At 39.4% G+C, this 25,634-nt stretch overlaps 1 protein-coding gene across 1 annotated transcript in view; it reads left to right on the forward strand.

Moving 5' to 3' along the window:
• LOC136857696 (vesicle-fusing ATPase 1) overlaps positions 1–25,634 on the forward strand; it is a 241,275-nt gene that overhangs the window by 15,113 nt on the left and 200,528 nt on the right. Inside the window, exon 3 of the mRNA XM_067136554.2 lies at positions 8,285–8,509. Within this exon, the coding sequence (XP_066992655.2) occupies positions 8,285–8,509 (225 nt within the window). The remainder of the gene's footprint in view (positions 1–8,284; positions 8,510–25,634) is intronic.

The raw sequence follows: 25,634 nt of genomic DNA on the forward strand, positions 1-25,634 counted from the left end.
CTGTCTCAGTGCATTTAATTCTGTTATTTTTATTTTCATGTGGTACTTGGATACTGATGTGATACCCGTTATCTTGTGTATGTTGTGCTGTCATGCATTTGGAAGGATTTATTATTTGTCATATCAGCTTTGTGTAAATGTGTCGGTCATTCATTTAAAGGTAAAGCTACTTTGTGGTGTCAGGCTTATGCTCTCAGTAACATAGTATGCCATACAAACTAGGGGTATCAGATAATTATTTAAAACATAATAAGTAGGGCCTACTTGAAAATAAAAATCTCTGAATTACAATGTAGTGTGAATGGAAATAGCAGAAGTGTATTATAATCGTCATAGGTTAGAGGGGTAGGGGTTAGGCGGGGCATGGAGAGGATGGGAATGAGATAGGAGGGGGATCAAACATTGAAGAAAAAATACATTATAATCGTTCAGTACCATGTCATTAAAAAACCCCACTAAGAAACACAAGCAGTGCAACTAGTTTCACTTTCATCTCGTGGATATGAGTCGGGAATTTGATGTTCTTCGGTAATGTTTTGTGTTTAAATATAACGTACAGAGGTAGTTTATGGCCGTCGGTAATAATGGCCAACATCGCCGTACAACATAACTTTTCTTTGCTGGTATTTTAATTAGAACACTTGTCACTCCCTTCTCAGAAATAGTAGTGTTCCTTGGCACGTAAAAATACACAGGGGTTTGGTCAGCATTGCCGATCTACGAGAGATGAGTTCTTCTGCCTTAACCTGATCAAACGCCTGTGAAACTTAACTTTATCGGAGCCGTCGTTAAGTTTTTTTTTTTTTTCACAAAGATGTTTCCGCCACATAAGGCGAGTAATTCACCTGTGACTTGCCTTGAATAAGTTAATGCCGGGCTGAGTGGCTCAGACGGTTAAGGCGCTGGCCTTCTGACCCCAAACTTGGCAGGTTCGATCCTGGCTCAGTCCGGTGGTATTTGAAGGTGCTCAAATATGTCAGCCTCATGTCGGTTGATTTACTGGCAAGTAAAAGAACTCCTGCGGGACTAAATTCCGGCACCTCGACGTCTCCGAAAACCGTAAAAGAGTAGTTAGTGGGACGTAAAACAAATAACATTATTATTATTAGAATAAGTTAACTGGAATATTGTGGGATCGTGCAATTTTCCGTGCTATTAGTTGTAACATTTTGTGTGAGAAACACTGCAGCTGCCGCAGCATGGCATCTTGCAGAGAGGTTGCTGCAATAGTTTGTCAAACTTAATGAGCAGCAGTTATGACTCTGAGTTTTGGTGTTCTTGTGCTTTGAATGTTTCGTTTCAGACTAAGTATTTCAAAAGAACTTAATGAGTTGCTGTTTCTGATATTGCATCATGTTTTTGATAAACTTTGTTCTACATCACACTGACTTCGTTATTTGAATATTTGGTTTTCTCTACAGAGAAAAAATGTTATTCAAATATGGTTTCATTAGTGTACTGACCCTGTGTGTACTCTCTGGTATGGGTTCCAGCTCGGGGTAACGAGTTAAGACCTTAATAGCATCAAAGGCAGAGTAGCTGGACTTTGGTACAGTACAGATGGCAGATGTGGAAACCCATGATTTATACCGTCTGGCGATCCAGTGGAGGGGCTACAAAAGTCTGTTCTCCATGTTAGGAGCGGCCTGAAGATTCATCGGCAGTTGTTCTAAAATGCCTTAGAGAGTGTTGGCACCATTGTAGTAACTGACTTATTTCCTTAAACTCGTGGGGAAGAGCATTGGATTGAAACTAGGTTTGGCCATATGGTTGTCTGTGCAGAGCTGTTTTAGTGTAACTTTCCAACCATAACCCATCTATAGACTCACCTTTTCCACCAATCTCCTCCACATCCTCTTATGTCTTTCTCTTCTCTGTCCCTGTGGATTCCATTGTAGAGCTTGTTTGTTGATATCAGATCTTTGCAGTGTATGTCTAGTCCACTGCCATTTCCTTCTCTTAATTTGTTGTACAACAGGTAATTGATATATTATTAATAGCTTATACATATGATGGTGAAAGTGAAGACGTCAATGATTTTATGCAGAAAGAGGATGTAACAATGATTGGACTGATTGAAGTCAAGTATAAGGAGATTGTTGCAGTGAGAAAGAGGCTAGAAATGGAGTAGGTGTGATAATTAAAGGAAACATTGAAGAATGTGGAGATGGTGTATTGCATAAGTAATCTAAGTTCAGATGAGAATGCAAAATGGAATTAAGGACTTAGTACAAGTGTACTCTCCCCAGACTGGAAACAGAAGAGGATATTGAGGAATTCGCAGAGAATCTGGAGAGAGAAATTACTGATGTTTAAGTGCTTGTGATGAGTGACTTAAAAGTGCAAGTGGGAATTAAAAATGCTAGAGAAGATAGAATTACTCAGACATAGGTGTAGGAACAAGGGAATGGTAGATTTTTGTGGAAGAAATAGTTTGTGGGCTATACATGATTTATAGAAAAATGGTTGGAAGATAATGAGAAAGGTTGGGGTGAGAGAATGTCAAAAGCAGTAATTGACTATTTTTTTTTTTATTGAAAAACAAAATTGAGGACAGTTATTGGACATAATGGCTCTTGTAGGTGAAGCTTTCGAAGGAGACCATTGTGTAGTGGTAGCAAGGAGGAAAGTGGGAAAAATGAAAGGAACAAAGGAGATGAGAGAAGAAAATAAAAGTTTGGAAATTAAAAAATGAAGTACAGGAGCATTTTCAGGAGATCCTGAGCATAACATACCAGACACAGAATTGAAAAATAGAGGAGAGGTCCAAGTTTAAGAGGGTATTTGTAAGCTCTGCAAAGAACATCTGCAGGAGTGAAAGAAAAGGAGACACCATGATGGAATGGGAAGGTGAAGGAAGCAGTAAAAAAGAAAAAAAAAGCATAACAAGAAGGGAACAAACAAAAAGAAAGCAAAAGAAAATATCAGGAAAGTAAAAAGATTTGTAAAAAGGTGGTGCTGAATAAATGTTGGGATGGACTCACACGAGATATAGAAGAAAATGTTAATGGGGCTAAAAGCAAGACAGACTCCAATCCTTAAACCATAGTATTAAAAAAAAACTTGGTGGCCGAAGTAGCCAGATTTCTGGGATTCACTAACATGAAAATATCACGTAAACTGGTGGTAATTTAACATGATAAATGTAACATCATAGTAGGGAAAATAACTTTTTCACATATGAAGACTCTTCGCCAACAAGTATGCACTACACATAATATACTAGAATCACATATATTCTACTAGAAAAGAGAACAAGCTGATTATTTCGAAATTTCATTTAGTCATATAACGTTTTCTCTTAAATTTCACTTTGCTGGATAGATGAAAGTGCATGATAAAACTGTTAAAATGATAATTATAACATCATTTTGAATGTTTAAGAATAAATTAAGGTGCGAAATTCCTCAATTTATTTGCTCTCATGAGAACTATGAAACATAATTTTTTACCTTAGTTTGAAAGTGGTGGGCAATTTCTTATGTTCAGCACCCAATGAAAGGGAAGTACATCCGAAATAATAGTGTTATTGGCTTTACGTCCCACTAACTACTTTTTTAAGGTTTTCGGAGACGCGGAAGTGCTGGAATTTAGTTCTGTAGTAGTTCTTTTACATTCCGGTAAATCTACCGACACGAGGCTGACTTATTTGAACACCTTCAAATACCACCAGAGTGAGCCAGGATCGAACCTGCCAACTTGGAGTCAGAAGGCCAGCGCCTTAAGTGTCTGAACAATTCAACCCAAGTACACCCGAAATGATTGTTAACCCAGTGAACGGCCCTGTTAATGCTAACATAATGTTGACATATGGTATAGCAACACTTTACACATTGATGGTAACTTTAGTAATGAAATATTCAGACACTAAAGATATAATAGGTTTCTACCCATTAAGGAACATGAGTGCAAAATCTCTTGACTCTAAACATTGATATTTAACCACATTGACGAGTTTCAGTTCGATGTAGTCTGCTTGATAGCAGATAACCACAGCATGAATCGGAAGATGTTGGTAGTTTTAAACCCTGCGTTACAAACCCAGCTAAGCCCTCAAAGTCACTATTTCTTCTGTGTAACAGTATACAGATTGCTCCATCTGTCACACTCATAAGTTTTGTTATACTCCAAGATCCAGCCAAACATTTCTGCAGGCAAGCACAGATTATTGTCAAATACATTTGCATCTAAATCATTTGACACTTTAAAGCACATAGACACTGACGGAATATCACAATATCAATTATATTCTATCTACATTAATATTTTTTGAGGAACACGAATAGGTTCACCATTTGGAATTAATAGTGGTATGAGAGGCATTGCCATAGTTAGACTTAAACCTGGTTCACAACATGATCAAAACACACATTCTCACATTCTGCATATAATTACAGATCCTAAGTGTCCACTGCCAGCCCCGCGGTGTAGGGGTAGTGTGCCTGCCTCTTACCTGGAGGACCCGGGTTCGATTCTCGGCCAGGACAGGGATTTTTACCTGCACCTGAGGCTTGGTTCGAGGTCAATCAGCCTGCATGATTACAATTGAGGAGCTATGTGACGGTGAGATGGAGGCCCCAGTCTAGAAAGCCAAGAATAACTGCTGAGAGGATCCGTCGTGCTGACCACATGACACCTCGTAATCTGTATGCCTTCAGGCTGAGCAGCGGTCGCTTGTTAGGCCATGGTCCTTTGGGGCTGTAGTGCCATGGGGTCTTGTTTGGTTTAAGTGTCCACTGACTCATATAAATATACTCGCACACTCTTATTTTATAAATAAACTTAATATTTATCATCAAATTTTATGAAATTATGGTGACTACATATGATAACAACAAACTAAAACAAATCCACATACAGAGTTGGTGAAAAAGGAGGATGGAGTAACATGGCCAGAAGAGATATGGAAAAGTATTTTAGGATATTAAATGTGGAAAATTGTGCTGAAAAAAAGAGACTGGAAGTACATGGTGTGGACTTCAGGAAGACATTACCAGTACAGTGTAAGAGGTGGTATTGGCAGTCAGAAGAATGAAAACGGGAGAGACAAATGCGATAAAGGCAGTTGGATCTTAAGGTCTGCAGTGGCTGAATAGATTGGTAAAAGGATATGGATACAAAAATGTGCCAGAAGAATGAGGAAAAGGAATAATAATGCCACTGTTTAAGAAGGGGTACAAAAAAGTAATGACAAATCACTCTTATAACAAGTTGCAAGAATAATGCAATGGTGATGGAGAGGACAGTTGGAAGAGGAACAGTATGGCTTCATTGTTCTGATGTTCTCTGAGAAATAAGCCAACCTTTTCTAATGTTCGGCAGTTCTTAAACGAGTACAATATATTATATATATCTGTAGCCTGGCTGAGTGGATTAGACCGTTCAGGCGCTGGCCTTCTGACCCCAACTTGGCAGGTTCTATCCTCGCTCAGTCCGGTAGTATTTGAAGGGGCTCAAATATGTCAGCCTCGTTTTGGTAGATCTACTGGCATGTAAAAGAAGTGCAGGAATAAATTCCGGCACCTCGGCATCTCCTAAAATCTTAAGAAGTAGTTAGTGGTATGTAAAGCAAATAACATTAATTATGTATCCGTAGGATAATTGTGCCATTAAGCTGAGGATGCTAGTAAGATTGTCCATTAGTAATCATCTCATAAAATGCCAGTGGCTACCATTCATCACCCTACTGAAGCAAGACTTGGTATAGAATGTTGCTGCTATTTTTGTGGTCAATCTTGAAATGTAAAATATATTTCCACAAATTCGTAAGAAATTGAAGTCGTTTCCTATTTTTTCCCGGGCTCTGGTCATATTTTGATGATTGTGCAGTTGAAGTAGAGAACTGGGATTAATAAAGAGAGCCAGTCTGTTTGAAGATGTGGAGTTGATCTTTGCCCTTTAATGTTTTCTTGTTTGTCTTTATTTCTTCTGTCTTTTGCTCCCACTTCTCACACGACATGTCATTGAGTTTATCCTATTATTTGTTCTCTTTCTGTATATGATTTCAAGTAGTGTTTGTAATATCACTTCGATGCCACCCTCTGTGGCAAATTGGTTATAGTAATAGACCTCTGGAGATGAGCCCCTTGTTTTTGAAGTATGGTACTCTTCTGAATATTTAAGTCCTAATGTGGCCTGGTATGGGGTTTTACACCCTTGTGGGAACATTTGAAAACCAGCTTGTTCCTGTCCTGTGTAAGAGGAGTGCCAGAAGAAGACAGGGCACAGTACCTATCTCTGGCTCAGGTTGCCTTCCTGATACCCGTGGTGTCACTAGTCGTGATGTATGTATGTATGTTGGTTATCATTGTGGCAAGGCATCTAGAAACTCCTCTTGATTGCACTTTTAGATTATGGAGACTAATCTTGTTAGAGATTTGATCAAGGATCTCACTGTTGCTATACAAGTTTTCTCTTTAATGATTCTAAAACCACCTGCGGGATTGTGTTGTTATAGTTACCTGAGTTCAAGAAGACCTATGACTATGAATATATTTTGTATTTCATAGTAATCCTGACTTTCAGAACTTTTTTTAGGCTCTCTCTACAACGGTTCATGTACCTTTTAGTAACATGGAGAGATGACTACAGGATCTCGGCTGGGACCGGCATAGCTTCAACCTATATCAGGCCCCTCTCATTTGTCATTCCTATTTGACCTCCCTTTGTCAGCCTTTGTTCTCTTTCAAACTTAACCGTATTAGTTTTATGGGTTTTTCACAACTTCTGTATCTCTGATATATTCTTTTGTAAAAGAAGTGGGGTCACAATTATTTTTCTTGTAATTGCCATGAAGAGGGCTGGTTGTTCTGTTTTGCTTCATAAAACAAAACTCACCACTGGCAGCTCAAGTGTTACCTGTTGTCACAAACTAAAATGTGACTGCAACTATAAGGATTTTCAAGAATATGGTTGAATGCTGGATACGGATACTAGATATAAAGTGAATTGTGCAGGGCCAGGCAGCTGAGAAATTCTGGTGGTCAGGCATTCACTAATAGTGCTAAAGATTGTGAAGTTGCTTGAGCATGTTGGCATTTAATAGTCCTTAAGAATCCATACAGTGTATTTAATATAAACTTAAAATGAACCCTCTTTGGTGTAAAATTCTGGCTCTCCAGCATCTCCTAAAGACTACTGATAGTTGAATGAACATCTAACACTCATCTTCATCAAGCGCAAGATGTAGTAGGGTGAGTTTGTCGCTCCAGTTTTCTATAAATTAGAGGAAAGAGGTTGATTCACAGATAGTTACCTTTATGTTGCTCATATTTGAAATCAGCAGAGTGGAGCAAATATTCATTAAATTGGGCTGTAATATATGCTGAATTTAAGAGACATAAAAATAGTGAAAATGGTTGTTAATATATCATTCAATGGAATCAGTGAATGAAGGGTTATCGTATTAATAGACAGGTTAGGATGAAAGTTTTGGGTGAAGATCAATGTTTCGTACATCAGTGGTGGGGTCTTATGGTTAGAGAGATTGAGAGTACATCGTGAATGCCACAGATTCAGTTAGATTCGCAAACACAATTCAAGGAGTCCTCGGAGGTGATGGTTAGGCCTGGTATTTAAACATTTTTATGGTAAGAAACCTAGAAGATGCAGTCTACATTACTAGACTCAAATAAGAGCATGGAAGTACTTAGTTCATTCACAGAGGCAGGCAAACTTTGCATTAAAAGCCATAAGTCTCCCACCAAGTGATTTTGAGTAGCTGATTTGGGCCACGTGTCTGTTGGCTTGCATTCAGGAGATAGGTTTGAACCTTGCTGTCGGCAGTCCTGAAGATGATTGTGTGGTTTCCCATTTTCAAACCAGGGAAATGCTGGGGGTATGCCTTAAAGCTTAAGTAGTCTATTCTTTCCTAATTCTAGCCCTGTCCCATCCCATCATTGCTACAAGACTTGTCTGTGTGTTTTTTGCAACAAGAAAAAAATTAACAAAAATAAAGCATTAGTCTTATGTGAAAATATGCAGTATACAATGCTAAATTGTTGGGTGAGTGGTACTTCTCGGAGTGTAGAAGTCACATGGCCATTATTCGAAGTAAACACAAAGGACAGTTGGTTAAACCTAATAGTCCTTAGGTCCTCATTTTTCAAGGCTTGTTGTCATTTTATCAGATGTACATGAATATTCATCATCTTCATATAAAAGGTTGAGATTTTTCCACTTGGTCTTCAAAAATTCATTCATTATGATAATGATCACACTTTTTTTTTTTCTTCCAGTATATGTTAATGTTTTAAGTGATGGTTTTTCTTTGTGTGTGTTTCAGGCATATTGAAGTCAGCACAGGACCATCTCAACATTATGTATTCAGTGTTAAATTTCACTCTGATATACCTCGGGGTGCAGTTGGGTTTAGCCTGCCTCAGCGAAAATGGGCTTCATTGTCCCTCAATCAAGAAATAGATGTGAAACCATACTATTTTGACCCTACTTCAAGCTCTGAATGTCTGTGTAGCATCACCTTGGAGGCTGATTTCCTTCAGAAAAAGACGTAAGTACGTGTTTCATGGGATATTTAAGTTGGAGAAGGGAAGGCGACTTTCCAAAGCACAGTAGAAATTTGCTGTGAATGTCAGTAAAGGTGGAGGAAGTTGCATTTGATAATACTACATCTGTCCTATTGAAGGACCGTTTGACTAATCCAGATCTGGACAGATAGCGCTCCAGCTGCACTCCTGCCTTGTGTGCTGACCACACAGGCCACATGGTGTCGAGGAGGAGGGAAAGTTTGGCTGCTCGAGAGCAGCACAGTCACCCAGAGCCTGGGCTTTAAATGGGCAGACTAGGCAAAGGTCCAATGCACCTGGTGCAGGGGTGGGAGGGGTGCAAGAATTTTAAAAAAGCATTGGGATGTTGATTTTAAAATATGAACAAAGTTTTAATTCCTGCTTTTTACAAAAGTTTGTCATTGATTATGTAAGAGCTTTTGAATAATTCATTTTGAACTTCTCATTAGTTGCAAGACAGCTCAGCGTCATTGTTAAAATTCTAGGAATGAACTAAACTACATTGGAATATGATCAGTATCCTTGTCTAACTGCCCTTCCCACCGTTCCCCCCTCAACTCTTGTCTTATATCCATGCTGCAAGATGCACCACTGTACTGTCGGCTGTTGCACCCATCAATCAAGGCCAAGCTGTCAGTTCACTGCGGCTTAGTGATTTGCTTTGTGTTCTTGATCAACAAACTGTACTGTGCTTAGTATTTGTGTGTGTTTTGGTTTTTGTACTGTATAATCACATTTCTTTTATTTGCCAATAAAATTTAAAATCTATTAACGCAGCATGCTATTAACCCTTTGCAGCTCAGTGATGTCATATGGCATCATAATAGGGCATTTTTTTCTTCCGATGCACAGATAATATTTGAATATTTTAAGTTGTTGAGGTACTGCAATGATGCCAATCAATTCCTAATACCACAAATGCATAAAATAAGGCAAAGATCTTTGCTCTACTAATGCCAGGAACTGTTTCATGGCATATCATACAAAGCTTTCGTTCCCATTTCAATTATTGATTTTCTTTCCATTTAGGCCTGATATTTGTATTTATGTTGTGATATTCTAAGCTACTATTCAATGGTTTTTAGGATTTTCCACGTCTTATTGCAGCAGTTTTATGAAGGTAATACCAAAAATGTCTCCTATTTTTTTATGAATACATAGACCTACAATGGTTTACATCATTTTACAGCTTGAACATTTAGCTGGGTTTTTTTAGACAATCACCATTTCGATTTTGTAGACGCTGTGACAGTTTTTGTATACCCATGTCATACCAGCTCGCCGCCATGCTGTTCAGGAAGTTGTGAACCTCATCTTTCATCTGGCACCCATCTTGCGCACACCTTCCGGTATTTAAACTTTTTCCTTAAAGTTCTGTGAATGACGCTTCGGGAAACCTCTAGAGCCAAAGTGCAGAGATCATCCAGGGTGATCCGCCGATTTTCACGCATTATTTGCTCAACCTTCACAACTGTCTTGACAGAAATTGACAGTCTCCCATCATTTGGCGATGGATTTCAATCGGTTCGATACCTTTTGCGTTCAAAAACCAAGTAACTGTGCGCACTTCGCACTTGGCGGTAACATCCAATGGGAGCTCCATTCTCAGCGGCTGCCAATACTAGGTGCAACAGCACGGCGTGTGCATGTTTATATGCGAGCGCAGGAAACACTCTTTACAATATTGTGACCGACAGCCACATGAACAGAGTTCTGTATATATATAAAAATAGGAGACCTTATTTTTGGGATTACCCTTGTATGAAGTAATTTGTAAATAAATAAGATGTGTATTACTCATGTGTTTTTCTTTTTATCCTCGGTTATATTTTATAGATAATAGAACAATTATGTGAATGGTTGTGTAGGATTATATTTCTATCAGCAACTTCTTGTGAGGGCTCTTCAGTAATACCATATGATGTCACCAATTTTTCAGCACAGAGAATTCTGATAAATGTTAGAAATTTGTCATTCGTGTTTAGGATGCGAATTATAGATACATTCAGTAAATAAGGTATGTTTTCCATTATTCCAGTTTGGGCTGGAAAGGGTTAACAGATTTATGTTCTTAAGCACAATCTTTTTTTTTTTTAATTATGACAGACTGATTTGTGTTATTAACCTCGGTGAACACGCACCTAAACTTTGTGTTTAGTAGTTGGTGCTGCAATATCTCTAATAGCAAGAAATATTTTAATAATATTTCATAAATATAATAAATTTATTAAAACATATTTTTAACCCTCAAACTGGCAAGCACCTGATATCAGGTTTTTGGACATTATTTTATCACATTAATCAAATTATTAGTCATTGAAAGATGCTAATTATGTGTCGGAGGTACAGGGCACTTTCTTGTCCTTGCGGTGAGAAATCACCCCTAAAGGCGGATGAACAAACAAGGAATCGTCAATGCCATAGAATGCAAAAGGCAACGGGAAACCACTGCATTAAGGATCCTCTGGATATCCCAAGGAATAGTGGCTCGTCATGAAACCTGTACTCGGAAAATTTTCTGGATTAATCCCGCAATCGGATCTTCTGGCGGGGTGTGCTTGTACAAGTGCTCAATGTAGGAGACGCATTGCAACATGGAACGTTCGATCACTTCTACAACATGGAAAGTTGGAAAACCTAAAGCTTGAGATTGGAAGTGAGGTGGCCTGATAATGGAGATTTTTGGAGCGGAGATTACAGAATAATCCACACGGAAACCATTATGGACACCGTGAGTGAGAGGAGTTGGAGTGGTGCTGATGAGCGAATGGCTCAGAGAGTTAAGATACATTCAGCAGAGTGGAAGGCTGATTTTAGTGAAATTGGATACTAAACCAAGGGACACCATGATCATTCAAGTCTACATGCCAACCACTGACCACGAAGATGAAGTGGAAAGAGTGTACGATGATCTGACAGTTAATCAAAGGTGTTAAAGGAGATGAGAATCTGATAATCCTCGGAGACTGGAATGCTGTTATTGGAGAGGGTAAAGATGGAATGGTTGTGGGCCAATTTGGGCTTGGCACACGGAACGATCAAGGAAACGGTTTATTGGAATTCTGCGCTTACAGTCGGCTGGTGGTTGCAAATACATTATTTCAACACTATGCACGAAGACGTTATACTTGGACAATGCCAGATGGTGGGAATCTATTTCAAATCGATTGCATTTTAGTAAAGCAGCGATTTTAGACACAGCTGAAGGACTGTAGAAGCTGCCCTGGCCCAGATATTGGTAGGGACCACCATGTGGTTTTGAGCAAATGTCAACTAAAACTGAAAAGGGAGAACAGTCAAAAATGGAATACTGAAGCTCTGAGATCAAAACCTTACTATGGATTTTAAGAAGACAATTCACTTCTGGCAGAAATATCAGCAATAGACTTCGGAAGTACGGAGAATAAGTGGAATGCTTGGAAGGGAAGTGTTATAACAGCAGCAACAGATGTTGTGGGAAAGCCAAAAGCACAGAACAGGAAACCCTGAATTACTAATGAAATAATTGAGAAGAACGTTTAAGAACTCTTTGACTGAAGGACAACATCAGTACAGAAAATTGAGAAGCGAAATAAATCGAGAGGCGAAGGCAGCCAGAGAAAAATTTCTGGAATTGCAATGAATGGAAGTAGAAGAACTAGTTAAGAATCATAAATTTGAGGCAGTGTTTAAGGTAGTCAAAAGGTTCTTTGGGGACAAGAGGATTAGGTGCAATGGACTGAAGACAGATGATGGAGAACTGGTGTATGAAGATTCTGAAATTGCTTCAAAATGGAAAGAATACATTGAAAATTTATATGGAGGAAGACATACACTTTCTGAAATACTAGAAAATGAAGAGCTAGTAGATAAAGAATATGAGGGAGATGAAATGCTCCTATTTAATCAAGCAGTGGAAAGGCTGAAAAACAGAAAGGCTTCTGGGGTTGACGATATACCTGCAGAGCTGATAAAAGCCACTGGAGATAGTGTGAAGAAAGCCCTATATGATCTGATTTGTGAAATGTATAACACGGGACATATCCCATCGGACTTTAGGAAGTGTGTCATAGTGACCATTCCAAAGAAATCATCTGCTAATAGATATGACCAATATTGCACACCGAGCCTTGTAACCCATGCCTCTAAAATACCAACATTATCTTGAAACTCATTGAAGGAAAGGTGGAGTTGGCATTGACAGAAGATCAAGTTTGATTTAGGAAGGGTAGAGGGACTCAAGAAGCAATCCTAGCTTTAAGAATAATTATAAACGACTATGAAAAGATCTTGATACATTCATTGCTTTCGTAGACCTGGAGAAGGCATTTAATAAGGTTGAGTGGAATAAACTATTCATGGTATTGAAAGAACTGGGTGTCAAGTACAAGGACCGGAGGACAATTTGGAAATTGTGTGAAGACGAGATAGCTGTTATACGAGCCAGTATTCGGGAGATAGTTCGTTCGAACCCCACTGTCGGCAGCCCTGAAGATGGTTTTCCGTGGTTTCCCATTTTCACACCAGGCAAATGCTGGGGCTGTACCTTAAGGCCACGGCCACTTCCTTCCCAGTCCTAGCCCTTTCCTGTCCCATCGTCGCCATAAGACCTATCTGTGTCGGTGTGACGTAAAGCCAGTGGCTGTTATACGTTGTGGAGATTCTGCAGCAGAAGCCTACATTAAGCAAGAAGTTCACCAAGGTTGTTTGCTCTCACAAATTCTTTTTAATGCATACATCCAGAAAGCAATAGATGAAGTAAGTGATAATTTGCTAATGACAGGAGGTCTCAAGGAGAAAGAGTTACCATGCTTCGCTTTGCAGATGATATTGCAGTACTGGCAGAAAATGATGATCTGAATTATACATTAGCAGAAATGGAATCCATCTTCAACAAATATAACATGATCAATAAAATGAAAACCAGAGTCCTTCTCTGTAGCTGGCAGTATGAACCTCCTTGTTGTACTTTAAATGGAGAGCAGTTGACAAATATACAGGAGTTCATTTATCTTGGTAGCAAAATAACAGCAGATGGAAGAAGTAGAAGAGAAATAGTCAGCCAAAATAGCTTTCAACAAGAAAGGAAGGCTGTTTACATGTAAAAACATTAGTATGAGCCTCAGGAAAAGTCTTGTGAATATATGTGTGGAGCGTACTGATGTATGGTAGTGAAACCTGGATTATTAGCTTGGCTGATAAGAAACGTATAGCAGCCTTTGAAATATTGTGCTACAGGAAATACTGAAAATTCCATGGGTGGACAAAATCACTAACGAAGAAACTCTGAAAAGGATTGGAAAGAAGCTATGTTTATGGAATATGCTTACACACAGAAGTGACAATTGGATTGGACATATCTTGAGGCATGAAAGTCTTCTGCATACAATACTGGAGGGCAGTGTGGAAGGAAAGAACTGTAGAGGTAGACCACGTCTAGGCCCATCTTCTTTTATGACCGCATAGGATCGCTTTAGTCAGTCCATCGTTTAGGTCTCTTTGAAGGAATTGTTCGGGCTTTGTGATCCTCCCAGTACTTCTTCAGATGCTCCGATCTTCGTGCCCTTTCCTCAGTTGAAAATGTGCGTGTTGTTGGTTTGTTTCGTGTTAGGGTAAAGCGGAGGTTTGTATTCTTGAGTTTTTTATTCAATTTTGTATTCTCTTTGGTTGAAACAGTTGACTGCTTGAAAGCATGTCACAACATGTGGTGACAAGTATAACCTTGCTACACCATAACTCTACTAACCAATAACTCTCTCACCGTCAAGATCGTCTCCTTATGTATATCCTGGCCAGGCTTCCAGAAAGGTACATTACAAAAAAAATATCTTCGTGAAAATTCTAGAATGCCTAATACATAGATTATAATGTACAAAATACTCATTTCCACGTCTAGGATATATAATACAAATCTTTCATGACAAGGGTTGTGATAATTACTTGGACTTGAAGAGATTAGCCACAGGCCGGAGTTCATGGTAAGCCGCTACAAACCAATTTTCGGATTGAATACCAGAGAAGAATTACGTGTCAATCGAAAGAGAAATGATTAATTTTTATCAAGAAATAGTTTATATATTCACATTTTGTTCTGATAAGTAAAACTATGTCAAATCTCATAATTTAGTCTTACACTAGCAGCTAGGCAATCACTTGCCAGCACATTTAGATGCTAGTTTTCTGCCTAGTCTTGATATGCACTCATGTCATATCTGGTAATATTGAAACACATCTTACTGTGCTCGATAGCTGCAGCCGCTTAAGTGCGGCCAGTATTCGGTAGATAGTGGGTTCGAACCCCACTGTCGGCAGTCCTGAAGATGGTTTTCCGTACACCAGTCAAATGCTGGGGCTGTACCTTAATTAAGGCCACGGCCGCTTTTCTGCTCCTAGCCCGTTCCTGTCCCATCGTCGCTGTAAGACCTATCTCTGTCGGTACGACGTAAAGTAGAATTGTAAAAAAAAAAAAAAAAAGACACTGGGCTGAATTTGCCAGCTGGCGAGATAAATGTAGTGTCAGTGCTAGCACAAAATCTTGTTGATGTCTTGAGTAGGCTAATTCCAGGACCATCCTATGTTCCAAGTTGTTGTAAAGAGCTGTAAGGGATGGATTGATTTGAAGTATTGACACTTCTGTTATTGCTAAGAGAGTGGATGAGTGGTTTGGGTCACATAGTTGTCGGTTTGGATTCGGGAGATAGTGTGTTTGAACTCCACTGTTGGCAGCTCTGAAGATGAATTTCTGTAGTTTCCCATTTTCACACCAGGCTGTACCTTAATTAACCTTCTTAGTGCCATGCATTCATGCTGAGAATATGGTGAGAATTCCAGACTGATCAGTAGCATTTTGCATGTCCTTATTTAAAGTGCCACATAATTTACAATTTTGAATATTTGACTTTAACCTTCGAGATGTGTTGGGGTAACATATCCCCAAAGACGCACATCTGATGCTGTCAGTTGGCACAATTATTTTATTCACATCTATTTATATATATATATCGTTGCTGGCACATTACGCACAAGTACCATGCTACCAAGTAGCATTCTAAAGGTTGAGGCCAGGGTTGCTTCCTTCCTGATCCTAGCCCTTTCCTGTCCCATCGTTGCCATAAAATCTCTGTGTCAGTACAGTATAAAGCTAATTGTAGAAGAATTCTATTATCAGTAACTTCCAATGATGGATAACCTTAATTAAGGCACAGCCGCTCCTATCCCATTGTCACCATAAGACCTATCTGTGTTGGTGCGATGTTAAGCAAATAGCAACAAAAAAAAAGAAAAATGAATCTTGCAGTACAAAAAGAAAGATTTTATTACATTCTGTAAAATTTAAGAGATAAGGTTTACACATGGTACTTAAATTTGCTGCTGATGAGGTTCAAACGGGGAGTCTCCATCCTCATGTTTCTGGTAGTTCCGTCCTTAGGTCAGGATGGAGCCTTTCATTTAAAAGTGCACGTTGGAGCTGGTGTGGCGACTGGAACTCTTCTCCATTGCCATATTCCTCTTGATTTGCTACAAGATGAGATGGCACAGTAGAGTTCTTTATTCTTTTGACGTTCGTAGAATCGTCCATAAGCTGAAACTGACAGAATTACCATCTATTCAAGACCTGTGCTATGTCATATACTTGCAGTTTCCCAGTGCTAAATCACGACTATTAGTTTGTAAGCAATGTGCCAGTAATAAATGTGTGCTGCCAATAATACGAAGAATAAATTGCTAGTAAAGGATTGCGAATGAAAGAGAATAAGGTCTGTGTACATCGCCTTATATTCACTTCACAAGTTAGAGGTGTGTTAGTATAACGTGTCCTATTGGTTGCAGCAAGTCACTTACACTGGCAGAAAACGAATATACGAAGGTCGATCAAAAATAAACAGGATTTTTTGTTCCTGAATATCAACAGTTGGTAGGACTGGCCCCGCGCTTTTACTGTGCTTAGACGAGACCGTTAGGAGTGGGAAGAGCATGCGGTTAGAAATTTCGCGTCGTTTCGTCAGTAACACTCACGATGTCGGAGCAACAGGTGCACCCCTCCACTGCGCAACGCATAATTATAAAATTTCTTGCTCATGAAGTAGTTAACAGCGTCAGAAATTTGCCAGAGGTTGACTGCACAGTTCAGTGATCAAACATTGTCAAGGACGCACGGTGTAAGGAGTGACTGAGGAAAGGGGAGGCGGCACCAGTGAAAGCAAAGATTTGACTGTCAGCTGGCAAGGTTCTTGTAACAGATTTTTTAGATCGGCGAGGCATTTTGCTGATTGCTTTTTTGTGTGAGTGACACACAATCAATGCTGCTTACTCTTGCGAGCTGTTGAACAAGGCAAGAGTTGCATATCGCTGCAAAAGACGAGACACACAGGTTCGACAATGAGCGGCTCTATACAGCAGCTCTAACTGCCTCCAAGCTACAGGAAATGCACTGGACTACATTTGATCATCCTCCTGACAGCCCAGACTTATCGCCCTGCGATTTCCATTTGTTTGAACTGCTTAGAGAAGCTCTAGGAGGGCAACGATTTGAAGATGATGAGAGTGTGGAAGACTTCATGCGCAACTGGCTGGAGACACGACCCTGTTCTTTTTACGATGAGGGCATCGAAGAGCTGCCCATGGCATCAAAGAGCTGCCCATATGCTGGGACAAATGCATTTCCAAAGCAGGAAACTATGTAGAAAAGTAAATTCCCGTTTATATTTGATCTTCCCTCGTACAAAAACCAAGAAGGGGTTGTGCTAGATTAACAAACGTCGGTAGGCGGGTTTATACAGCTGAAGGAAGACGTTGATTCAAATTTCCTGCAAATCGCATTAGCTTGGTGCTAGTAGCAGCCCCATGATTTGGCACAGCAGGTTTTTTTTTTTTAAACGGCCTGTACTGTGCAAGAGTGTTAGTTACCTGTGAGATTGGACGGAGTGACTGTGAGTGGATGAACGACGACAAAGAGGCCAGTAGCAACAACTCACTGCGGTTGAACGAGGCCGTATAATAGGGCTACATGAAGGTGGATTTTCCTTCTGCGCTATTGCAGAACAACTTGGCAGGAATGTCTCCACTGTGCATGTGTGCTGGCAGCAGAGTTCATGAGAAGGTACGCTCGCAAGAAGACCGGGCTTTGGACGTCCCCGTGACTCCACTGGGAGGGAGGACCACCATATTCAGCGTTTGGCTGTGGCGCAGGGGACTGAATCTGCAGCAGTAGTTGACACTACAGTGACGCAATGAACTATTTGAAATCCGTTACTTAGATAGCTCCGAGCCAGACTCCCTGCGGTGTGCATTCCACTTATCTCAAAACCACTGCTGTCTGCGATTTCAGTGGTGTCAAGTGAGAGCTCATAGGAGGATGGAGGGGAGGTCCGTTGTGTTTTCCGATGAAAGCCAGTTCTGTTTTGGTGCCGGTGTTGGCCGTGTGTTGTTGAGGAGGAGGCCAAGTGAGCGGTTGCATTCCACCTGTCTGTGGCATCAACACACTGGACCTACATCCGGAGTTCTGGTCTGGGGAACAATTTTCTATGGCAGCAGGAGCACACTCGTGATTATCCCATGCACGCTGATTGCAGATATGTACGTCAGTCTGGTGATTCGACCTGTTGTACTGCCATTCATGAACAGCATTCCCAGGGGTGTTTTCCAACAGGATAATGCATTCCCCCATGCCGCTTTTATAATCCGTGCTCTACAGAGTGCAGACATGTTGTCTTGGCCTGCTCGATCCCCTGATCTGTCCCCAATCGAGCATGTATGGGACATCATTAGGCGACAACTCCACTGTCATCCACAACAGGCATGGAACTCCATCCCACAAACTGATATCTGGCATCTGTACGACACAATGCATGCACGGTTGCATGCCTGCAATCAAGAGTCAGACAATTACACTGGTGATTAATGGACCAGCGTGGCATATTTGCGGTGGCTTTTCTCCGGTGGATGTTAACCTTTAATCAATTAAAAATGTTACCTTGACAAATATATTGCCAAAGTTTCCGTATACTACATTCCTTATTTCATGGTGTTTGGATATTTTTTTTTCTGCCAGTGTATAATTGATCGTTGGTTCAAGCCTGTGCTTAGAGAATATTCTGGTCTACCACGTGCTTAGTCGACTGTAATCTGGACAGTTTCTAAGCCTGAGGCACGTGCTCACTTCACCCTTCTAGAGTGTTCTGGCAGGACCAAAAGATTAGAACTGTGCTTGCCGGGCGAAACTGGTTCTGACCACCTGCTTGCTGAGGTTATCACATAATACACATGTGGATGTAAATGTTCCCGTAACAAAATTCGAACAATTGTAACCCATGCAGTTACTGTGATGGGGGGAAATGTGTTTATGTATATTAAAGTGAGCAACTTTGGTATCACATTACTTAACTTGGAAAAAAAAAAAAAAAAAACAGTATTTATTGAGTAAGGATACACTATCAACTTCAATTAACTAAAGGAAATTTTTACTTCTCATATTATAAAATACCTTGAATAATTAAATAGCTGTTAGATAAATTTGTTACTTCACAATTCACAAAATCTATAAAAATGCTTCGTGTTTGCTTTATAGGCATAGCATGTTCAATTACCTCTGTGTTTTTAAATATTAAACTGTAGCAACTTTTGGAATAGTGAAGAATAAAATATCCCGTATTTTCCTTTCTTTTGTTTTAAATAATTTTGAAAATAATTTTTAATGCATATTAATATAAATAAAATATAATATAACAGTCTGTTGGTTGTTGATATCAGTTTTTCTTCCTACTTTACACCGTTCCATTAGAGAGGTATCAGTGAAGATTGGCAACACAAGCAAGTTCAATTAATTGAACAGTTTGAGATATAGGGCTGAAGGAAACAAGGTATTTGGTGGAGATCATAGGCGTACACTTCGATAAATTGTAATATCTGTGCGCATATGAATCTATCTCATTGTTAGTGCATATCCCTGACAAAATAGTCTTAGTATGTCTTAAGTGACCGGGCAAGTTGACCATGCGGTTAGGGGCGCACAGCTATGAGCTCGCATCTGGGAGATTGTGGGTTCGAACCCCACTGTCGGCAGCCCTGAAGATGGTTTTCCGTGGTTTCCAATTTTCACACCAGGCAAATGCTGGGGCTGTACCTTAATTAAGGCCACGGCTGAATCTTTCCCATTCCTAGGCCTTTCCTATCCCATCGTCACCGTAAGACCTATCTGTGTCGGTGCGACGTAAAGCAAATAAAGTCTTAAGTGTTTGACTTGTTGTCTGAAGGAGTAAAATTTAAAACTCAGCCATAGATCGCCCAACAGGGATCTGTTTCTCTGCTACTGGTAGAGTAGTGATGGCCAGCTGGCAGAAAGTCATTCAAAAATGTCAAATTAAAACTCATTTGTCCCTTAATTGCATCCTCCCTGTACTTGCAAAATCTATTACAGAAAATGTATTTCCTTCTTGAAGGAGACAGATTCTGTTTACGGGGACCTGCTTCTATATACTGTAGGAAGGTGGTTAGCCGTGGTACGTGTCTGCTACTATTCTTTAAACTCCAATGTGAAATTGTCAAATTTCTTATATAACACGTTTAGAATTCTGTTGAATGACCTCAAAAATATGAGATCTTAAACTTCAGTTTTGTCGCTGATATTACTCAACACCCTAATATCTAAAATTTGGAATTGCTGGGAAAGAAGCAGGCAATAATTGGAATCATTAGCTTTGTAGACAGTTTCTTCAAAAACTGGAATTATTTAGGTCTGAGCTGGGGAAGAATAATCTGCTGCATTTCTCTTGTTGTGGAAAATTTTTGGCAGAAGAGGGCATAGAATTTGGGGAATGTGCTGGAATTATTGAAGAAGCGACTTGAGTTGGAAAGTCATTTTAAAAATTTTGAAAGATTGTGTCTTTATATTTTGGATTCAATAATACTCTGCATTTTGGGTTTGCAGTTAGAACTTACGTGAACTTCAGTATGATCTATCCATCAACACATCTCAGATCCTGGATCTGACTTTTGGAAACTGCTATCACCAGAATGTTACCCATCACTGCAAAAGTGGCTCTCAAAATTTGTTCTGTTTTTGTAAGCACTTATACATGCAAAACCATCTATTCTTCACTTAAGCAAGTAATATCTAGGAACAGAGATATACTTCCATATTCCATGTTATCATGTGTTCAAGTGGCACCCTCACAATTAGAAATGGATTCTAAATATGGTTTCCCTTATTCAGAAACCGTGATGTTCATATTAAACAGTGTGTGCAGGAGGATGTCCATAATTATTTAAGGACCATAAAGGTGTGTTTCACAAGAATTTTTTATGCCTATTAATCAAAACTTGCACATGACCTGGCTCCTGATGTATTGGCAAATCATGTGGTAGAGTGAAACAGAATGTTGACATTGATTCACAGGCATTCTAGATGGCTTCAAAGTAAAATCCCATCAAACTGTAGTTGAGGCCCTGCTATTACTGGTAGCATTATCGAGTAATGGACTCGACTAGTGACCTAGGCAAATTGTTTCACTCAAGTTAGTGTTGAATTTTCAATTTTTTGTATTTGTAAACTTGCAAGTTGGTGGGAGCTTGTCTAGAAGTAAAGAATAACTTTACTTGAAGAGAAAACTGGAGAGTTATAGGAGTGTGCCAACCCTAGTGGAGGATTTATTTTTCACATTCTGTTACTTTGATAGTAAGTGTAATCCATGGCAGAGTCACTGGCATTTGGATGTTTAAGTATACCAACTCTGCATCGTTGGACCCCTTCATGTGACAGGACTCCTGTGAGGAAAAATTTGACCCTGATGTATGTTAAGGCCATTAGAAATTAGAATGGTTTTCAGAAAAATCTTTTAAACACAGGATTTGAACCCCCTGTCTTCTGAAAGTTGTATTTGTTCAGGTAAGGAAACTAACAATAGCAAAACATTTACATATAGAAGTGGATGGAGAACAGCACGTGGGTAGAATACACACAGACAAAATAAATGGGTCCAAGATTTTCAGTTGCAGCCTTCATCATTGGAAGATAGAATAGGTATAATGATGATCATTGTTGATTGTGAGATAAAGGGAGAGGTGAGATGAGACAAAGTAAGAGAATGGAAAAAGGTGTTGCTCCTTAGTCTTAGCAGTTTATGACGGTTGTAATGGATTCTTTAGTGTGACTTTAAAGTTCGTCAGGGTCTGTCAAACCGTGATCTAACACAATAACATACGGTTAGAGAAAACACACTATTAAACAAAGAATGACATGTTTTGTTCTTGAAAGAACATCAGATTTTATCAAATTACACTAGTTTTAAATTTTCTTAAGTATATTGACGAAAATTGTTTAGGAAGGTTTAAATTCTGTTGAAAATTAGTGGAACTGATAATGCCATATTTGATACTGTGATAGATGTTCAAAAGACCTTGGATGAAAATAAATTAGGAGCAGGGCTACTCATAGATCTCAAAAAAGCATTTGGCCTAGTTGACCACAAAATACTTCTGAACAAGTTAAAAATAGCAGGAATTAGGGGTTTAGCACACAAATGGTTCCAGAATTATTTATCAAACTGGACACAATATGTGATGATTAATGGTACTAAAAGTTATATGCAACAAACTAAAACGGGAGTACTGCAGGGCTCGGTAGTACGTCCTATTTTATTTCTGATTTGTCTTCATGACATACAATCTTTACCACTAAAGGAAAAATGTAAATTATTTGCTGATACTATCTTACAAAGGACTAAGCGGAACACCAATTATGGAAGATATAAATTGTGACTTAAACAAGTTATCGGACTTGGCTTTATCTCAAAAAATGATCATAAGTGTGAGTAAACCAAAATACTTAATCTTTCACAAAACAGCCCATAAGATCACAGCGGCTAAGACTTGCCCTACCAAACCAATGTTTTCATAATCTATAAGTTTCATTTCCGTATTGATGTTATACACAAATGCAATGAGAAGGCTTCCACCTAATCAATACTTATTTATTAAATTGAAAATTAAAACTACAAGTATTGATTAGATGGAAGCCTTCTTCTCATTGCATTTGTATTTAAGGATATGTTTTACTAGGTTGTGTTAAGTAGGAAGAGAGAGAGAGTGCTTATGACGTTTGGGGAGACAGCTAAATTTTCCAAGCCATGTACTCAGTCCCCAAAGCCCTCCCCAAACAATCAAACCCAGTACTCTTCATAACCCCTTACCTTGGTCTGCTCAAATTCACATTTTTAAAGCAAGCATTCAGCCATCTCTCATCTGTACCCTGCACCCAAGATCTACCAAAAATATGGACAGTCACATTACCCTGCACCCAAGATCTTCCAAAAATATGGACAGTCACATTCAGGTGTCCTTCAAACCCAAGAAAAAATTTTGCTTGCTACCAAAAGCAACTCCCACTCCCTTGTGGCTTTTTTCCCTGTGAACGCAAATGCTGTCAACATATTTCCAGCTGCAGCTTCCACCGGCAGCCCCTCCAACAAGTCTTACCCCATTCAAGGTCATCGTGACTACTGTCCAACATCTGCAAACTCTGTCCAGCTCCTTCATTAGTTTTCCTACCAACACTCTAGCCACACATACACTCACCAGCAAAAAAAGGAAAACACTACATATTTTAGACTAAATTTGATGTTAGTCCACTTGAAACCTGGTAAAAATCAAATACTATGACATAACAATATGGCCATATATTTCTAATTAAATAGCCCATTTGAAAAGCTTTAGCTCAATAATTGACACACATTCTTGATCGTGACAATCACATCAGTCCACCAACATGAATGTGGAAATGTCGACACCTGGAGCTCTACACAGTTTCGTATGCAGTCCATTTTACAAGTAATAACTCTCATTATTGTTCTGTATTGAAGATGACGTTAGGCATAGATATCAAGGATAATTTAATAAAAAACCACCTATTCAATACTTTCCATTTTTTTTTCAATACGTTCCACGTTTAATGTGGTTATTATCTACATGATTTTATGTAGACTTATTTAGGTCAGGTACATGTTTCACCCATTATTTTGGGCATCTTCAGCCTGTATACAACCTTTAGGTCAAGGTTTGGGACCTTTTTAACCAATATAAACGTACCAATATATACACTATATACAATATATACAAACATTAATGAACCCTTAAGATGGGTAACATAAGTTAATACAGTTAAGTTTTTTGGTCCTAATCTATCTAATATGAAAAATGTCCAAAACTAAAATGGATCTTCTTTTAGGTAAAGAGGATTACATATCGGGGTTTATGTGACCCCTATATCATCATGTTCTTGACGTACCGTGTCTGTTGACAGGATGTGTCGTCAACAATAAGTGGAGATTTGAACTGATTGTTGATCGTAGGTTGGTCAAGATTGAAAATATTAAATTAAATTAAATATGTTTTAACTTGGCAGTTCTATTCTGGTTAACTTAAAATGTTCAAAATAAAATGAAATGGATCATAAGTCTTGAGAAAGGGTGATATTAAAACTGGGGCTTATTTGACCCATGATTTTCATGGAAAGTATTGAATAGGTGGTTTTTTATTAAATTATCCTTGATATCTATGCCTGCAGTCCATTTGTCGACATGTTTTTAACAAATTTCCATTGCTTCAGTAATGGGTATTACCACTGCTGGCTGCAGTTACAGCTGTGATTCAATCAGGCATGCTCAGGCTGCAATCTCAAATGCTCTCATTCTGCTTGGAGTGCAGCCCAAAGTTGAGTCAGTGTGTCAGGAGAGTGACTCCTAGCACATCTCCCAAGCATATACCAGACATGCTCTTTTGGGTTTAGGTTGGGACTGCGAGCAGGCCGCACCATGCGCTCAATTCCAACTTCATCTAGATACTCGCGTACACAAACGGCTACATGTGGGCGAGCATTGTCATGCATCAGGATGAAGTTCTCGCCGATGACAGGTGCAAAAGGCACCACGTGATCCACTAAATTCTTTTCAATTTATCGGTCGGCTGTCAGACTTCCATTCTTGATGAACATAAGCTCTGTGCGCACATCAGTTGTAATCCCAGCCCAGACCATCATGGAGCTTACATTGAACGATGTCCTTGCTGAGGAAGTACAGGGTGAATAGCATTCTCTGGACTTTCTCCATACTCTTTCCCTTCAATCTGGTGGCCTCAATGAGGATCTGGATTCATCTGTAATTAGCACTGAGCTCCACTGTCCAGTTTTGATGGGTGTTGGCAAATTGCATCAGAAAGGCATGGTGCTCATGTGTAAGCAGTGGTCCTCTGGCAGGCCTCTTGGACTTTAAATCCGCTTCATACAACCTCCTCCTTACTGTATTTTTGCTGATGTTTGTTCCCCGTACTTGCTGCAAACAATTTCTGGCCTCCACAGCTATTGTGTGTTGATCACAGAGAACTTGCAGTACAAAAAAGCAATCATTGTGCTCATTAGTGCTTCTCCTATGACCAGAGCTGGGCCTCCTGGTGTAGCTATTGTCCTCTCTGCACCTTTCAATAGTTCTGTGCACATCAGAACAATATGTGCCTATAACGTCTGTTACATAGCGTATACTGTGCTCGTCTTCCACTAATGCCACAACCCTTGCTGTGTTTTTAGGTGAAAGAGCCGTTGTGACCTGACTTAGAAGTGAGACTAACTGTTGTAGACAAGCCGTAATATCCGCTAAAATATGCAGCACAGGAATTTATAGCATGAAACCTTAAAACAGCTGTTCGTGGTTATTCTTGTAGGTGGCGACGTTAGGGTTCTTGGTCCTCTCTTACACTTAACCGCTATAGTGATACATCATTGGGAGCAGAGCTTAAGAGTGCATAATAATATAGACCCGTAAATAATAATCTACACAATAATACATTACAGTTTTCTAACTGTCATTCATTCGGCCATGCAAATTAGTCGGCTAGTAAAGTAACTTGTCCTCATCCTGAAGTGGTGCGGCTGTTTTTGGGCACATCCCCAGTGGAAGTAAGCTGCATGTACCATTTCAACCACATACCAGCCCTTCTACCATTCTTAAATATCTGACAGTACTGGGAATCGAATCCAAGCCCTTGATGACGGCACCTAATAACCCTAACCATTACACTACAGAGGCAGACAGTTAGCTGCATTCGGCAGGTAGTCTCGGCAAGCAGTCTTCATTTAAGTAAAGA

The sequence above is a fragment of the Anabrus simplex genome, chromosome 1 (assembly GCF_040414725.1).
Source record: "Anabrus simplex isolate iqAnaSimp1 chromosome 1, ASM4041472v1, whole genome shotgun sequence".
Classification (NCBI taxonomy): domain Eukaryota; kingdom Metazoa; phylum Arthropoda; class Insecta; order Orthoptera; family Tettigoniidae; genus Anabrus; species Anabrus simplex.